General features: G+C 46.8%; 1 protein-coding gene across 1 annotated transcript; it reads left to right on the top strand.

Annotated features, from left to right (window-relative positions):
* The first annotated feature begins 1,251 nt into the window (after positions 1-1,251).
* LOC101957277 (cytochrome P450 2A13) lies at positions 1,252-8,096 on the top strand. The gene is made up of 9 exons (XM_078032026.1): positions 1,252-1,476; positions 1,749-1,911; positions 2,624-2,773; positions 2,983-3,143; positions 4,204-4,380; positions 5,365-5,506; positions 5,935-6,122; positions 6,736-6,877; positions 7,431-8,096. The coding sequence occupies exons 1-9, from the start codon at positions 1,297-1,299 to the stop codon at positions 7,610-7,612; spliced, it is 1,485 nt and encodes a 494-aa protein (XP_077888152.1). The 5' UTR covers positions 1,252-1,296; the 3' UTR covers positions 7,613-8,096.
* Positions 8,097-13,778: the final 5,682 nt, after the last annotated feature.

The following is a 13,778-nucleotide window of genomic DNA, read 5'->3' as shown; positions in this document are numbered from 1 at the left end:
CTTTCCTTATCCCATCCCTTCTCCCTTCCCTGCATTCCCCTTCAGCTGTTCCACTGAGCTTTCTTCTACCTTTTTATCCCCTTACCCCACTACACTGGATTAGCTTCAGCAGAGAAAACATTCTACCTTTGAATTTTAGAGACTGGCTTATTTCACTTAGCATGATAGTCTCCAGTTCTATCCAGCAAGTGCCATAAAGTCATTCTTTATGGCTGAGTAATACTCCATTGTGTATATGTACCACATTTTCTTTGTCCATTCATCTATTGAAGGGCACCTAGGTTGTTTCCATAGCTTGGCCATTGTGAATTTTGCTACTATCAACATTAATGTGGCTGAGTCATGGTAGTATGGTGATATTAAATCTTTTGGATATATACTAAGGAGTGGGATAACGGGGTCATATGGTGGTTCCATTCCTAGTTATTATGTATTATATATGAATATACCACAGTGAATCTCACCATCATGTACATTCGTAAGACACTAATTAAAAAATCTATAAGTAAATACAGAAAGATTAGTAGAGTAAAGAGAAGGGAACAGGTGGAGAGGGGAATGGAGGGAAAGAGGAAGGATTGGGGACTGAACTAGAGCAGATTATATTCCATGTTTGTATAACTGTGTAAAATGAATCCTAATGTTATGGATAATTAGAAAGAACCAATGAGACAGACAGACAGACAGACAGACACACACACAGCCATCAGGTCAACGACTGGGCTCAAATGCTCACTCCAGAATCCTGTGGGAATTCCCTCTCAGGAACTCCACTCCAAGCTCTGGGGCCTTCTCATCCCCCAAGCCATGCACATCTAGAACCCTTCAACCTATGTCCCCCCTCACTAAAATACCCCCAAGTCCACAGCCACACATCTTGACGATTTCACTGGAATAAGAAGATCCTTTCCTTCTGAGACCTTGAAATTTGCACCTATAGGACCCTTGTAACTCTGCAACCCCACACCTGAAGCTCAGAAGCTCTGGTATGCAAATATCCCAGAGTGTTCGATTCTCAAATTTATTTACTGACCCCACACCTCTGCAATCCTTAGTCCTGGGGTGCTTCCTCCTCAGGTGTCACGAATCCAGTCCAGAAGTCTAACCTGCTAATCTGCCCCCTCCTCCTTCCTTGCTGGCTGTGTTCCAAACTAGGTCTGTGCATGGTGGAGGGTGCAGTTGGAAGGAGACAAGAGACAATTATGTAACCAGGACCAAAGGCCAGACTTTGTTCCCAGCCCTATAAAGGTAAACCATCCCAGCCTTCACTACCTGTTTGTCCTACTCTCTGCCACCATGCTGGCCTCAGGGCTGCTGCTGGTGGCTTTGCTGGCCTGCCTGAGTGTAATGGTGTTGATGTCTGTCTGGAGACAGAGGAAGCTCGGGGGGAAGCTGCCTCCCGGGCCCACTCCACTGCCCTTCATCGGGAACTACCTGCAGCTGGACACGGAGCAGATGTACAACTGCCTCATGAAGGTGCCACCTTCCAGGGAGATGGGTGAAATGGGGTGGGCACAGGGACTTCCCAGTTTCATCAGGGCTTTGTGGCAGAGGATTGAACCTGAGGAGCTGGAGTCCTAGGACAGGAGAATTCTGAGTGTTGGGAAGCCAGGACCTAGCCAGGAAAGACAGACCTCGGGATCATCTGAGTGTCAGACACTGGGGAAAAGACATCTCAATCTCTGACACGAGGGAGCTGAACCATTTCAGAGAACGGGCCCTCTAACCACTCCCATGTCCCCCATCAGCTGAGCAAGCGCTATGGCCCCGTGTTCACCGTCCACCTGGGGACTCGCCGGGTCGTGGTGCTGTGTGGCTACGATGCAGTGAAGGAGGCCCTGGTGGATCAGGCTGAGGAGTTCAGCGGGCGAGGGGAGAATGCCACCTTTGACTGGCTCTTCAAAGGCTACGGTAAGTGGGACAGCACCTGGTGGCCTCAGTTTCCCCAGGCTGCCCCAAGTCAGCTGCCCTTGAGGTTGTGCAGAGCCTCTGTCTGGTCTTCTCTGCGTCCCTGTTCACTGTTCCTCTCCCTGTGTTGGACTCTGGCCTGTCTTAAACCTCCCATGTCCCAGTCTGTCCCTGCTTCTCTCTACCTGTCGCCCTGTTCTCTTCTTTCCCTGGATGGATCCATCTCTTGGCTCCTCGATTTTGTCACCTCAGCTTCTATGCTCCCCATGACTCTTTCTCTCCTTCCCTCCCCCCTTCTTCTTCATCAGCCACAACCTCACAGTGACTCTTCAAAATCCCCATCTCCACCTCTGCTGAGAGTCTCTCCTCTCTCCAGACCTCTTCTCTTCTCTCCCTGTGTTTTGTCTCTTCCAATTGAGAAGCCTTCACACTTTATATTTCCTCAATCTCACTCTGTCCCTCTGCCCCTCGTGTCTCTGTATCCGCATTTTCTGCATCTGTCTTATCCACATTTCTTTTCTCCAGATTTTTCTCCTTCCAAGTTTGGATCCGTGCCTGCCTTTTTGTGACGCGCCCAGCTCAGCGCCTATGGTCCCCTGCTCCCTGCCTCTCTGTGCAACCCTCTACCTTTTGGGATCCCTCTTAGGGGTGCTCTGTGGCCCGCTGGCCCCCTCCCTTGTTGGTGACTTCCTCCCGCCACTGCACTCACCTCTAGGTGTAGCATTCAGCAACGGGGAGCGCGCCAAGCAGCTGAGGCGCTTCTCCATCACCACCCTGCGGGACTTCGGAGTGGGCAAGCGCGGGATCGAGGAGCGCATCCAGGAGGAGGCGGGCTTCCTCATCCAGGCGTTCCGGGACACCTGCGGTGAGCCAGGAGCCCCAGAGCAGGCCAGAAGGAAAAGGAAATCCCCGCATTGTGTCGCGGGATGGGGTCTTAGATGGGGAAAGGGTGCGTGTGGCCGCAGTCTGTGGCATGGAGCTGGGAATCTCCTTGGCTCAGATTCTGGGACTGGCCTAAGACACCCTCCTTGGCTCTATTCCAATCCCGGTCTATCACTCCCACCTTCTCCCCAGGCGCCTTCATAGATCCTACTTTCTACCTGAGCCGAACAGTCTCCAATGTCATTAGCTCCATTGTCTTTGGTGATCGCTTTGACTATGAAGACAAAGAGTTCCTGTCACTGTTGCGCATGATGCTGGGAAGCTTCCAGTTCACAGCTACCTCCACCGGGCAGGTAACTTGTTCCAGCTTGGCTCCACCCCTGCCACCACAGTGGCCAACTGCCACACCCCCACCCCCACAGGGCAACCGGTGTCCCAAACTGCCATCCCCCTCCATTCATAAAACCAGCCCCCATTATTCGATAACTGAACAGCTGCATTAAAATTCAGAACAAGTGACAAGTGTCCAATATATGGTTTCCAAGAATACCTGTATACCTCAACAGATGTCCCCAAACAGAGCCTGCAGTAATCACAAATGCTTTCAATCAGCTGAGATGTTCCCAGCCCAATTTGCCTTCATCTCTAGCAGAGCCTCCCTACCCGACCTTTCTGAATATTTTAATACCTGGACAAATGACCACTTCAGTTCCCTCCTGGGTGCCTGAATACCTGGTGCTGCAAAATCCAGGCCGCCAACACCGTTTCACTTTTACCAAGGTGTCCCAAGCCAGTCCACAGGTGCTCCCTACTCTGCCCACTGAATTACCTGAACATTTGAGTCAGGCACCACAACCAAGACTCCAAATATTGGGCACTGAATGTTCCCTAAACACCCAAATAAGCATCCTCCGACACAACTCACTCACACACCTAAAGGAGTCCCTCTGTGCAGCCCATTGGATACCTAAACAGGGGAATAGTCAACCCCCTCACTTTGCCACCTGAACACCAGCATTTAATGTCAGAACACCTGGTTAGAAGCTCCGAACCAGTAAGTATATGCACAGCTGTCTGCAGCTGAGGTTGCCTGAATGCCCAAACACCTAATAGATGCCCCCCCATAAAGTCCCACCTGAAAATCTCAACAAATATGTCTCCCAACCCAACCTCACCTGAATATCTGCAACCTACATGTATGCTCCAATCATCTCCCCTGAATTCTTAGACAGTTGCCCTCCTACTTAACCCACAGGAACACTTTATGTTGCCTTCCTGCCCCACTCAAACACTGGAAACCCAGATAGCTGTCCTGAACCCGTGCCTTTCTCACCTGGAGACAGGTCCTGCTCCCACTGGGTGCTGCGCACTGACAGCTGTCTGGTCTTTGCTTTCTCTTTCCGCAACTGCCAGCTCTATGAGATGTTCTACTCGGTGATGAAGCACCTGCCAGGACCTCAGCAACAGGCCTTTAAGGAGCTGCAGGGCCTTGAGGACTTCGTGGCCAGGAAGGTGGAGCAGAATCAGCGCACTCTGGACCCCAACTCCCCGCGGGACTTCATCGACTCCTTTCTCATCCGCATGCAGGAGGTGCAGCCTGCAGCCAGGGTGGGGAGGTCCAAAGCCAGGAAGGGGGAAATCAGGCCAGGGAGGGCGGATGTACAGAGGCCCAAATTAGCCTCCCTTTGCATAATCCTTATGGTCCCAATCACAATTAAACTCCACTATTCCATCTGCCAAGCCCTTGTAAGCACAGAGGAACGTATGCATACAACTACCTCTACAGTGCTGCAATGAGCCAGGCACTATTTTAAGTGCTTACTTAGCATCTACAATAGCTCTTGTACAATGTTTTATTATGACTCCAATTTTACCAGTGAAGAGACTGCGGCCCAGAGTATAAGTAACTTGTCTAAGGTCACACAGCAAGGAAACAGTGGACCTTAGCTCAAAACAATGTCTCTCTGACTCTGCGGCTGGTGCTTTCAGCCACCAAACTCTCTGATGTTTTATACCCTGGTCATCAGTCACACTCATGTGGACAGGTGACCTGGCTTTACTATGTGACATTGAAAGATCTCACCTCCAACTGCATGTCATTCTCTTTTCTGTGTGGCAAGGAGATAGGGATTTATGGAGTCTGATGTTCAAAGGATTAGGAAGGAGATCCTCCAAAGACTTCACGATGTTTGGGGGGACAGATGCTGTTGCTTAAAATTCTTTGTTTCAGAAAAACTATCTCTAATGCTCCTGAATCACTCCATCTTGACATCTCTGCCCATCTTTCACAGTCTCTCTCCACCCCTGTCTTTCTAAATACACTATAATTGAAAAAGTGACAACTGGCCTTGTCACTAAAGAATAAATAGTCTTCAGGGCAAAGCACATGAGAAGAGCATTTTGGACAAAGCCAGAATTTTACTCCAAAGCCTGAAACCTTGGCAGAGCCCGGCAAATCTAGCCCCCTCCTCTCACCTTAGGTCTGGACCTAAGAGAGATGGTCCAAGGTAAAACCTCAGAAGGGCCCCAAAGGGAAGTCTTTGTGACTTGGCCTGAAGGCCTCTCTCCTTTCAGGAGAAAAATAACCCCAACACAGAGTTCTTCTTGAAGAACTTGGTGCTGACCACGCTGAACCTCTTCTTTGCTGGCACCGAGACCGTGAGCACGACCCTGCGCTATGGCTTCCTGATGCTCATGAAGCACCCAGAGGTGGAGGGTAAGGCTGCAGGGACAGGGGAGTGGAGGCCATAGACCCTTCGAACTCCTCTGAGCCAGCTCCACTGACTCCACCTCTCTCAGGTTCTTGGCCAGGGGTGAGGGATATTCAGTGGGTAGGCATCAGCCAAGTAGCCATGAAAATATTGCAAGTGTGTGAACCAGTTAGAAAATTGCTCCTCTGCTAAGCCCACTAAGTGCCCACTGCCCGCTCCCCAGGCACTCCCTGGGACCCCTGACTTTCGGCTCCCATCTGGTACGATCAAGTTAAAAGATCCTGCTGCTACAATGTGTGTGGCCATTGGCTGTTCTGAATAGTCTAAGGGGGTGTCAGACATAGATGCTTGCCATTCACCCAGGTTTACATGTTTGGATTGTCGTGCCTGTTCTCCAGCCACTAGGTACCTAAACACCTTCCTTTTGCCTCAGCCAAACTCCATGAGGAGATTGACCGGGTGATTGGCAGGAACCGGCAGCCCAAGTTTGAGGACCGTGCCAAGATGCCCTACACAGAGGCCGTGATCCACGAGATCCAAAGATTTGGAGACATGATTCCCATGGGCCTGTCTCGAAGGGTCATCAAGGACACCAAATTTCGGGACTTTTTCCTCCCCAAGGTGATGACCTCTGAGCCACTCCCTGGGACCCTAGCACCCCATCCCCATCAATAGATTTCCAGTCCCTATCCCACACCCTGCATCAAAGAATCATGCAACTGCTGTGTGCCTTGAATCTTGCCATTCAGAGACTCCTGTGTCTCCAGTAGCCCCAGTCTTTCTGTCTCAGGAGAATCAACCCTATGTCTCCCAACTTCACTGTCTCAAAAGACACAAATCTCATTTCCCTAGACCTCCTGCCTTCAGGACTGGAACCTCATGTCCCCCACAATCCTGCCTTGAGGGACACAAGTCCCATATTTCCCCCAATTCCCCCAACCTCCAGCCTTGAGAAAGATGAACCCACATCCCCCAACATCCAGTCCCAGGAGACAAAGACCCTGTGTCCCTTAACTGTACTGCTTCAGAGGGTGAAACCCCAACTCCCCCATACTTCCTGTCTCACAGGCATTAACTTCATACCCCCCCAATGCTTCTCTCTCAGAAGAGCCCTGTTCCCACGCCTCCCATTTCTCTTCTGGTGGGGTAGCCTAACTCTCCTTTTGGTGCCTGAGAACTTTCAACACTCTCTTCTTCTAACCCATCTTATCCACCCCTCCTCCCCCTTCTTCAGGGCACAGAAGTATTCCCTATGCTGGGCTCTGTGCTGAGAGACACCAAGTTCTTCTCCAACCCTGACGATTTCAACCCCCAGCACTTCCTGGACGACAAGGGGCAGTTTAAGAAGAGTGACGCATTTGTGCCTTTTTCCATTGGTAAGAGACCACCGCCTGCTGCCAGGCCACGGCTCACACCACCAGGGGAAGCTCATCCCACCTTCCCTCTCTAAGTGTAGCCTAGCATCTTTCTCCAGTTCTAAAGTCCCTCTTGAAATCTACCCTGGAGCCTACCAGCTGCAACTCCCGTAACAACCAAGACCCATATATCTGCACCCAGGAAAAAGGGAAGGGATGACCAAATCTCATTTAGACATGGGGATGATGAAAGATCAGAGCGAGTCAGAAATCCTTTTAAGGACACACAACAACATCTTCATATTCTTAGAGGATGACAGCAGACAGCCATATTTGAGAATGTATTTGGGGGGAAGCGGCACTTAAACTTCCCAGTGCTACAGGCTGGCATGGATCACCCCACCTCATGTGCCAGGGAAATGGAGGCTCAGAGAGGATTAGAGCCCTTCCTGAAGGTCTCTCAGGTCACAGTGCTGCAGCCCCTACTCCCTGGGAGAATGCCGCAGGGATCTGGGACTTGGTGAGCCTGCAGAGAGCTGGCTTCACCTTGGCCCCTCCTTCCTCTCCTCTTCAGGAAAGCGGTACTGTTTTGGAGAAGGCCTGGCTAGAATGGAGCTCTTTCTCTTCCTCACCACCATCTTGCAGAACTTCTGCTTCAAGTCCCCACAGGCGCCCCAGGACATAGATGTGTCTCCTAAACACGTGGGTTTTGCCACCATCCCGAGGACCTACACCATGAGCTTCCTGGCACGCTGAGCTGGGGCCCAGCCAAGGGGGAGGCGGGGTTAAGGGGAAGGGAGAGTGGAAGTAAGAGGCAAATTGGATAGAAGAGGGAGAAGAGTCAGAACAGACCAGCAGACTGCCTTTGCCAGACATTGGGCCCTGAGATCAGGGAAACCTCACATTATGCTGTGGTGGTAGTAGCAGTCGTAATAGTAACAGTAATAGTAATAATAATAATAATAACAGCTATTATTTGGAGCAAGCATTCTTTGTCAGCTCTGTGCTAAATGCATCTAATGATCTCCCAGCTTAATACTCAAAAGCCCATGTGAAAGGGAACAGTGTTCCTGCCCATTTTTAAGGTGACACGGCTGAGGCTTAGTAAGTTTAAGTCACTATGTGAACACAAAACACAGAACAGAAGTGCCTAGCAAATGCTTGAATATCTGTGCCCAGTCTTTGGAGGAGATTTTAAAATATTATCACTTCCCTGAATAAAACAACATATTTATCTACACTCTTGCCTAATTATGCAGAACCAGCGGTCATCATCTCTGTGTCTGTCAGAGAAGGCCATTGTGGCGGACTCAGAGTCCATCTGGGGAACTAGAACCAGGCCTCTCAATGATGTGTGTGAGGGAGATGAACTCTTTCAGGGAAGGCCAGAATTTTGGATTTGTGTACAGCCATGAGCAGGTGTGTGTTCATGCACAGATGTGTAAATGTTACAGAGCCGGGGCCTTTCAAGAAACCAAGGCCTTGTGAAGAACCCCCCTTCAAACCCAATTCTTGTGATCAATTCAGAAATGTTGCTCAGAGTAACATGAAGGAGTTTATTGAAGGGACAGGTAAAGGGAAAGGGGACACTCTCAAGGAAGAGAGTGGCTCCTCTCAGAGAGGAGAGGGACAACTTGCCTCTTCTGCATTCCAGTATCTTGGGGGATTCCAAAGAAGTTTCTAGAGAGTTCGGCCCAGGTTCATCCCTTGACTTTTGACTGACAGCCAGATAACATCAGACTTTCAAGTCCCCACTGCCATTGCAACTCTGTCACCTTTGCCCATGCCGATCACTTCTAATTGGACTCTTTGCCATATATTCTTACAGATTTTATGGTTAGGAGGAACTATCTTTATTCCCCAGAGTTTCAGGATCTGGTCACAAAAGTCTTCGCCTTAAGGGTAACTTGGATTCCTCTTGTCAACAATATTTTGGGCCTGCATTTCTCCCACAGTTAGCAGACAGTTTGCTGAGAAATGCAACATAGCCTGTTTACTTTAGCAGGCAGGATGCAGGTAAATTTCTTTTTGGAAAAGAAAGCACATGGGGGTCAGCACAACAGGCCGATTTGGTGGAATTATTCTCTCAACCTCATGTTCCCTTCATTCACATGTGTCTGTTCCCTAACACAAGGATATGATTACATATTCTGCCATGGGTTTCCATAGGTGAGGTGCTCTGAGGAGTCAGTGATCAGCTGTAAGACCCATTTTCAGAATCACCTGCTTCCTGCTGTCTGGTGAGGTAATGCAAATCTCCTAACAAGGAGGATCCTTGAGCAGTGTACATAATCTGAGCATTTGCATACATCAGGATCTCCACATTTCTTAAATGTTACACACACACACACACACACACACACACCTGTTTTTTAACAAATGAACATTCAGATCCACCAAAGAGAAATCTGTTCCCTTGGACTTTGCAATTTTCCAAACAGGAAGTGATTCTCATGTTTCTCGATTTCTGTTATCTATGTCTTACAACCTGGGTTCTATAAATGGTCTCTTCCTGTTCACTGGAGTGGGAATGAGAATGGACCCAAAGTCTCACACCCCTCTGTTGTTACCAACATGCTGGTCAACAACCGGCATCAGCATCAAGCCACATCCTTTCATTTGCATGTCTCCTTAAAGCGCTTCTAAAATCCTTGACTCAGGGAATCCTTTTTTTTTAAATATTTTTTTCTGTTTTAATATTTTTTTAGTTGTTAATAGACCTTTATTTTATTTATTTACATGCAGTGCTGAGAATCAAGCCCAGGGCCTCACATGTGCTAGGGAAATGCTCTCCCATGGAGCCACAAATCCACCCCAGGGAATCTTAGAATTGTGCAGTGACAAAACTGTCACATTCTAAAACTGTGGTGTCTAAAGTTCAGAACCTTGGAATGACAACTACCCAGAACTTTCACCTCAGAATCTTCGGATCACTGATGCTTGGAACTCTTGGTGCTCACAATTTTCATAGAACTTGCCCCCCACACATTTTTGGGAAATTATTCCAAGCACCTCAGTGGGAGCAAATGTTCATCCTCCAAGCTGAATGTTCCTATTGAGAAAGAGGAGAGGAATGAGAGGCTGGTGCCATTTGTGGGTTCTGCCAATGAGACACACCTCTGGTGGAAGACAGATGGCTGGTAGGTCTTTACCCTGTAAGAGGGGAGAGGAGAGAAAAAGAACAAGTACTAATTCTCATAACCCTCAAACTTGTGCCTGGTAAGAAAACCAAAACCAAAACCAGGAGTTCATCAAGGCATTTCTAGAGGTGCCACCAGCAGCCATTTTCACTTGTTCAAACAGGATGCCTTCAGCTGTGGGGCTCTGGAATGGCCAACTCTGCAGCTGTGCTGAGACTGAGATGGGAGCATGACCCCTGGATCTGGGCCAGGCTTTGCTGCCAACTTCTTGGGGCACTTTCTCATCTCTCCTTCCTCACAGTAGTGATGTGAAGGTTGACAGATAGGCCAGTTCTGGAGAGCTTCAAACCCTAAATGGTTGTAGGGATAGGTGGATGAGATGGGGTGATGTTTTGCGAGTACCTTTATTTCCACCAATATTTCCGTCAAACCCAGAGTTCCAAGAGTAAAGCCATACACATGCATGGCATGTACAAACACACACACACACACACACACACACACACACACACACACACACACCCCTGTTCTTGCCATGGTGACAACAGCCTAGGTTGTGCCAGAGCCTGTGCTTAGCCCCTTGTATTAATCCACCACACGACCAGCATGCTGGTTTTATACAAGAAGTTCGTAGCATAGAAGTTAACTAGTGAGATCAAAATAAATACACAAGACTCAATTACCTTTTTCTTTGACCAGGTCCAAGACCCCCCTCCCTCTAGCTCTCGCTTCTAACCACCCGGTGGGGCAGCAAGGCTTACTCAGGACTAGTAGGAGAGAGAGAGAGAGAGCATTCCAGGGAGTGGCCTTTTATTGGGGAACAAGAAATTCAGGGGAAAATTCTATTCAATGAAGGTCAAGGGGGGCAGCATTCCAAGGTCAGGGTCAGTGATTGGTCTCAGGGTCAATGGTCAGTCACACCTCCACATGGACAGGCTCTCGACCTGGAGAGGGTGGGGATTAGCTGCAACACAGTTTGGCCCAAATGCCTCATACCCAATCAGGGAGGTGCCCAGTCACGTGCGAGAATGGCTCCCCACATATTCCCCCTTTTTTTCTCTTAAAAATCAGGCGGTGGTTCACTCTTTTGAGTTTCTGCATTCTTGTTCCGAAGACTTGCCATCCTATAGTTACAATACAAAAGAGAATTAACAGCAAGGAGAACAATCCAATAATGTACCAGGCCGAGTGTTTAAGAATATTTCCAGGGTTAAATCCATTTAACTCCTTCAATATTTGGTTAACCAAAGAAGAAGGATCCGAAAAATCAGCTCTATTATTTTGAATGTCTTGGATATGATGATGAAATTCCAAAAGATCCAAGCTATTATTATTATTTTGCCAAATACCTAACAAATGGTTTTTAACCTTCTCCCAATCCCAGAGAGAAGCATTGTACTTGGCAGCTGTAACACACACATATTTATAATTTGCATGGCATTTAAGCCTTTCTTTAAATTTTATAGCTGAAAGTCCATTACTTATGTCTATAACAGTCGCCTCTAAGGCGTTTAATTTAGTCTCAATCCTTTCATCAAAATTTACTTGATTACGCAGAACCTTGGAAGTATTTTGAGCTAAATTATTAAGAAATTTTGCATGCTGAATGTTTTGAGACAATGTCAGAGATGCAAAAACAGTGGATGCAATGAAAGAAACTAACACCAAAACACCAACAATTATAATTCGAATAGCACGTTTAGGTCTTGCTAGCTGGGCATAAATTTGCTGCAAGACTTGTAAACCAGGATCAGCATACCATGGCTCTGAAATATTAGCAGGTAATAAAAGAGGGCTGGTGAATTATCAGCATTCCTTTTCCTCCATTATACCTAGTAATACAATTGGTTAGGTTACATTTATTACATGTGACAACATATCTGTCATCTATCCATTTAACTTTTACATTTCCAGTAATTAAAACATAAGGAGATTGGACACAGGCTCATAAGCCATAGCAAGATCCCTCCTTACAGTTCTTGCCAACAAATTTTGGTAAAGGCTTGTCTGTAAAATGTAAGAATTCTGAGGAAGCAATTAAGTGCCAAACATCTTTTTGAATACCACCCTCACTATAAGTCAAAATATTACTAACAAATACTGCAGTTGTCATAGCAGATTTTTTTCATAATTATCTCTTATCAATTTTTGGAGATCATTCTAAAATATACCCACTATCTTCAGACACCTTGTGTTGTACAGGAAAAGTATTTACACAATCCATCCATCTAGGAAAGGTGCCAATATCAATTGTAGAACTGTTTGGATAGTGGGGTGTCCATGGAGGTTTTGCAGAAATGACTGGCTTGTTATGGGAAAGTCTCATCTTAATTACTGATCTAGTATAAGGTTTTAAGTCTCCATAAATAGAATAATTAGTCAGTCTAGGTCTACCAGTTGCTGTCTTTTCCTCAAATGATACTTTCAGACAGCAGCATGTTTATCATGGAACCAACACAAAGGTAATTGGGCACCTTAGCCAGAATAATTAAATCTAGTCACATGATTGGGAATAGTATGAGTATCTGTAAATCCTCCCATCATGAATGAGTCATTAGTAAACACTGGAATAGATTCTCCAGTCCACACAGCTAGGTGTACCAGGGGTGGATCTGGGGAATATGTCCAGTAAGTGTCTATCTGATTCCCCTTTACCTGACAACCCAGCGGGGCAATTACTGTCACTACCATCAAGACTGGGGTCCTGTTCTTTCCTAGGAGTCGAATTATTCGGGAAGCCTGTGTTGTTAGCTTCTTCACATCTTCCCATGAAATCAGCTTTTTGGCTGGGTCAATCTGGTTTCTCTTTGTCTTTTTCCGATATCTCTTCCTTTTGGATGGGGGCTTCTCTGGGTCGATCTTCAGTCGGTTGAATCTCGGTTCTATCTCTTCCATGTCTGATTGCGCGTTCAGGCACCAAGATAGGATGAAAGGCACCTTCTGGAAAAATACAAGCATGACCTATGCCCCACATAATCACTGGGTCTGGGCCTTTCCATTGACCAGTCTGTAAATCTTTCCACAAAACTCTGCCTAAAGGGCCTGTTACTGTGGGAGACATTTGCCTCTCAGCTGCAGTGTGACCTTCTACGTCACAGTTTAAAAAATTTAAAACAAACAAGTCATGATTGAGGCTATTTTGAGGAGTCATAAACCTATTCCCCCCTTTTAATTTTTGTAATTGAAGCTTAATAGATAAATGAGCTCATTCCACAATGGCTTGAACTTGGGGGTTATAAGGAATTCCTGTTTTATGATTAATTTGAAACTCTTGGCAAAATTGTTGAAAAGAAGAGCTTACATAAGCTGATGCATTATCTGTTTTAATCTGCACAGGGCACCCTAACACAGACAAGGCTGCTAGGCAATGAGAAATTACATGTTGAGTATTTTCCTTAGTACATGCTGTGGCAAAAATAAATCTGGAATATGTGTCAACTATGACATGTACATAACATTGCTTACCAAATTGAGGAATATGAGTTACATCCATTTGCCATATTTGATTTGGTTTTAATCCATGGGGATTTACCCCTGATGGTGGAGATGGAGTGTAAATAACACACTTAGGCATTGGCTTACAATTTGACGAGCTTGTTCTCTGGTAATATTAAATTTTTTACGCAACCTAGAAGCATTTTGATGATGCAAGAAATGGGAAGCTTGTGTACAGTCATATGAAGACATCTGTTGACAAAAAGCTACTAATTTATCAATTTTGTCATTACCTGAAACTAAAGGTCCTGGAAGATTAGTGTGAACCCATATGTGTCCTATGAAAC

The sequence above is a fragment of the Ictidomys tridecemlineatus genome, chromosome 15 (assembly GCF_052094955.1).
Source record: "Ictidomys tridecemlineatus isolate mIctTri1 chromosome 15, mIctTri1.hap1, whole genome shotgun sequence".
Lineage (NCBI taxonomy): Eukaryota > Metazoa > Chordata > Mammalia > Rodentia > Sciuridae > Ictidomys > Ictidomys tridecemlineatus.
This window is presented reverse-complemented; position numbering and strand designations above follow the sequence as displayed.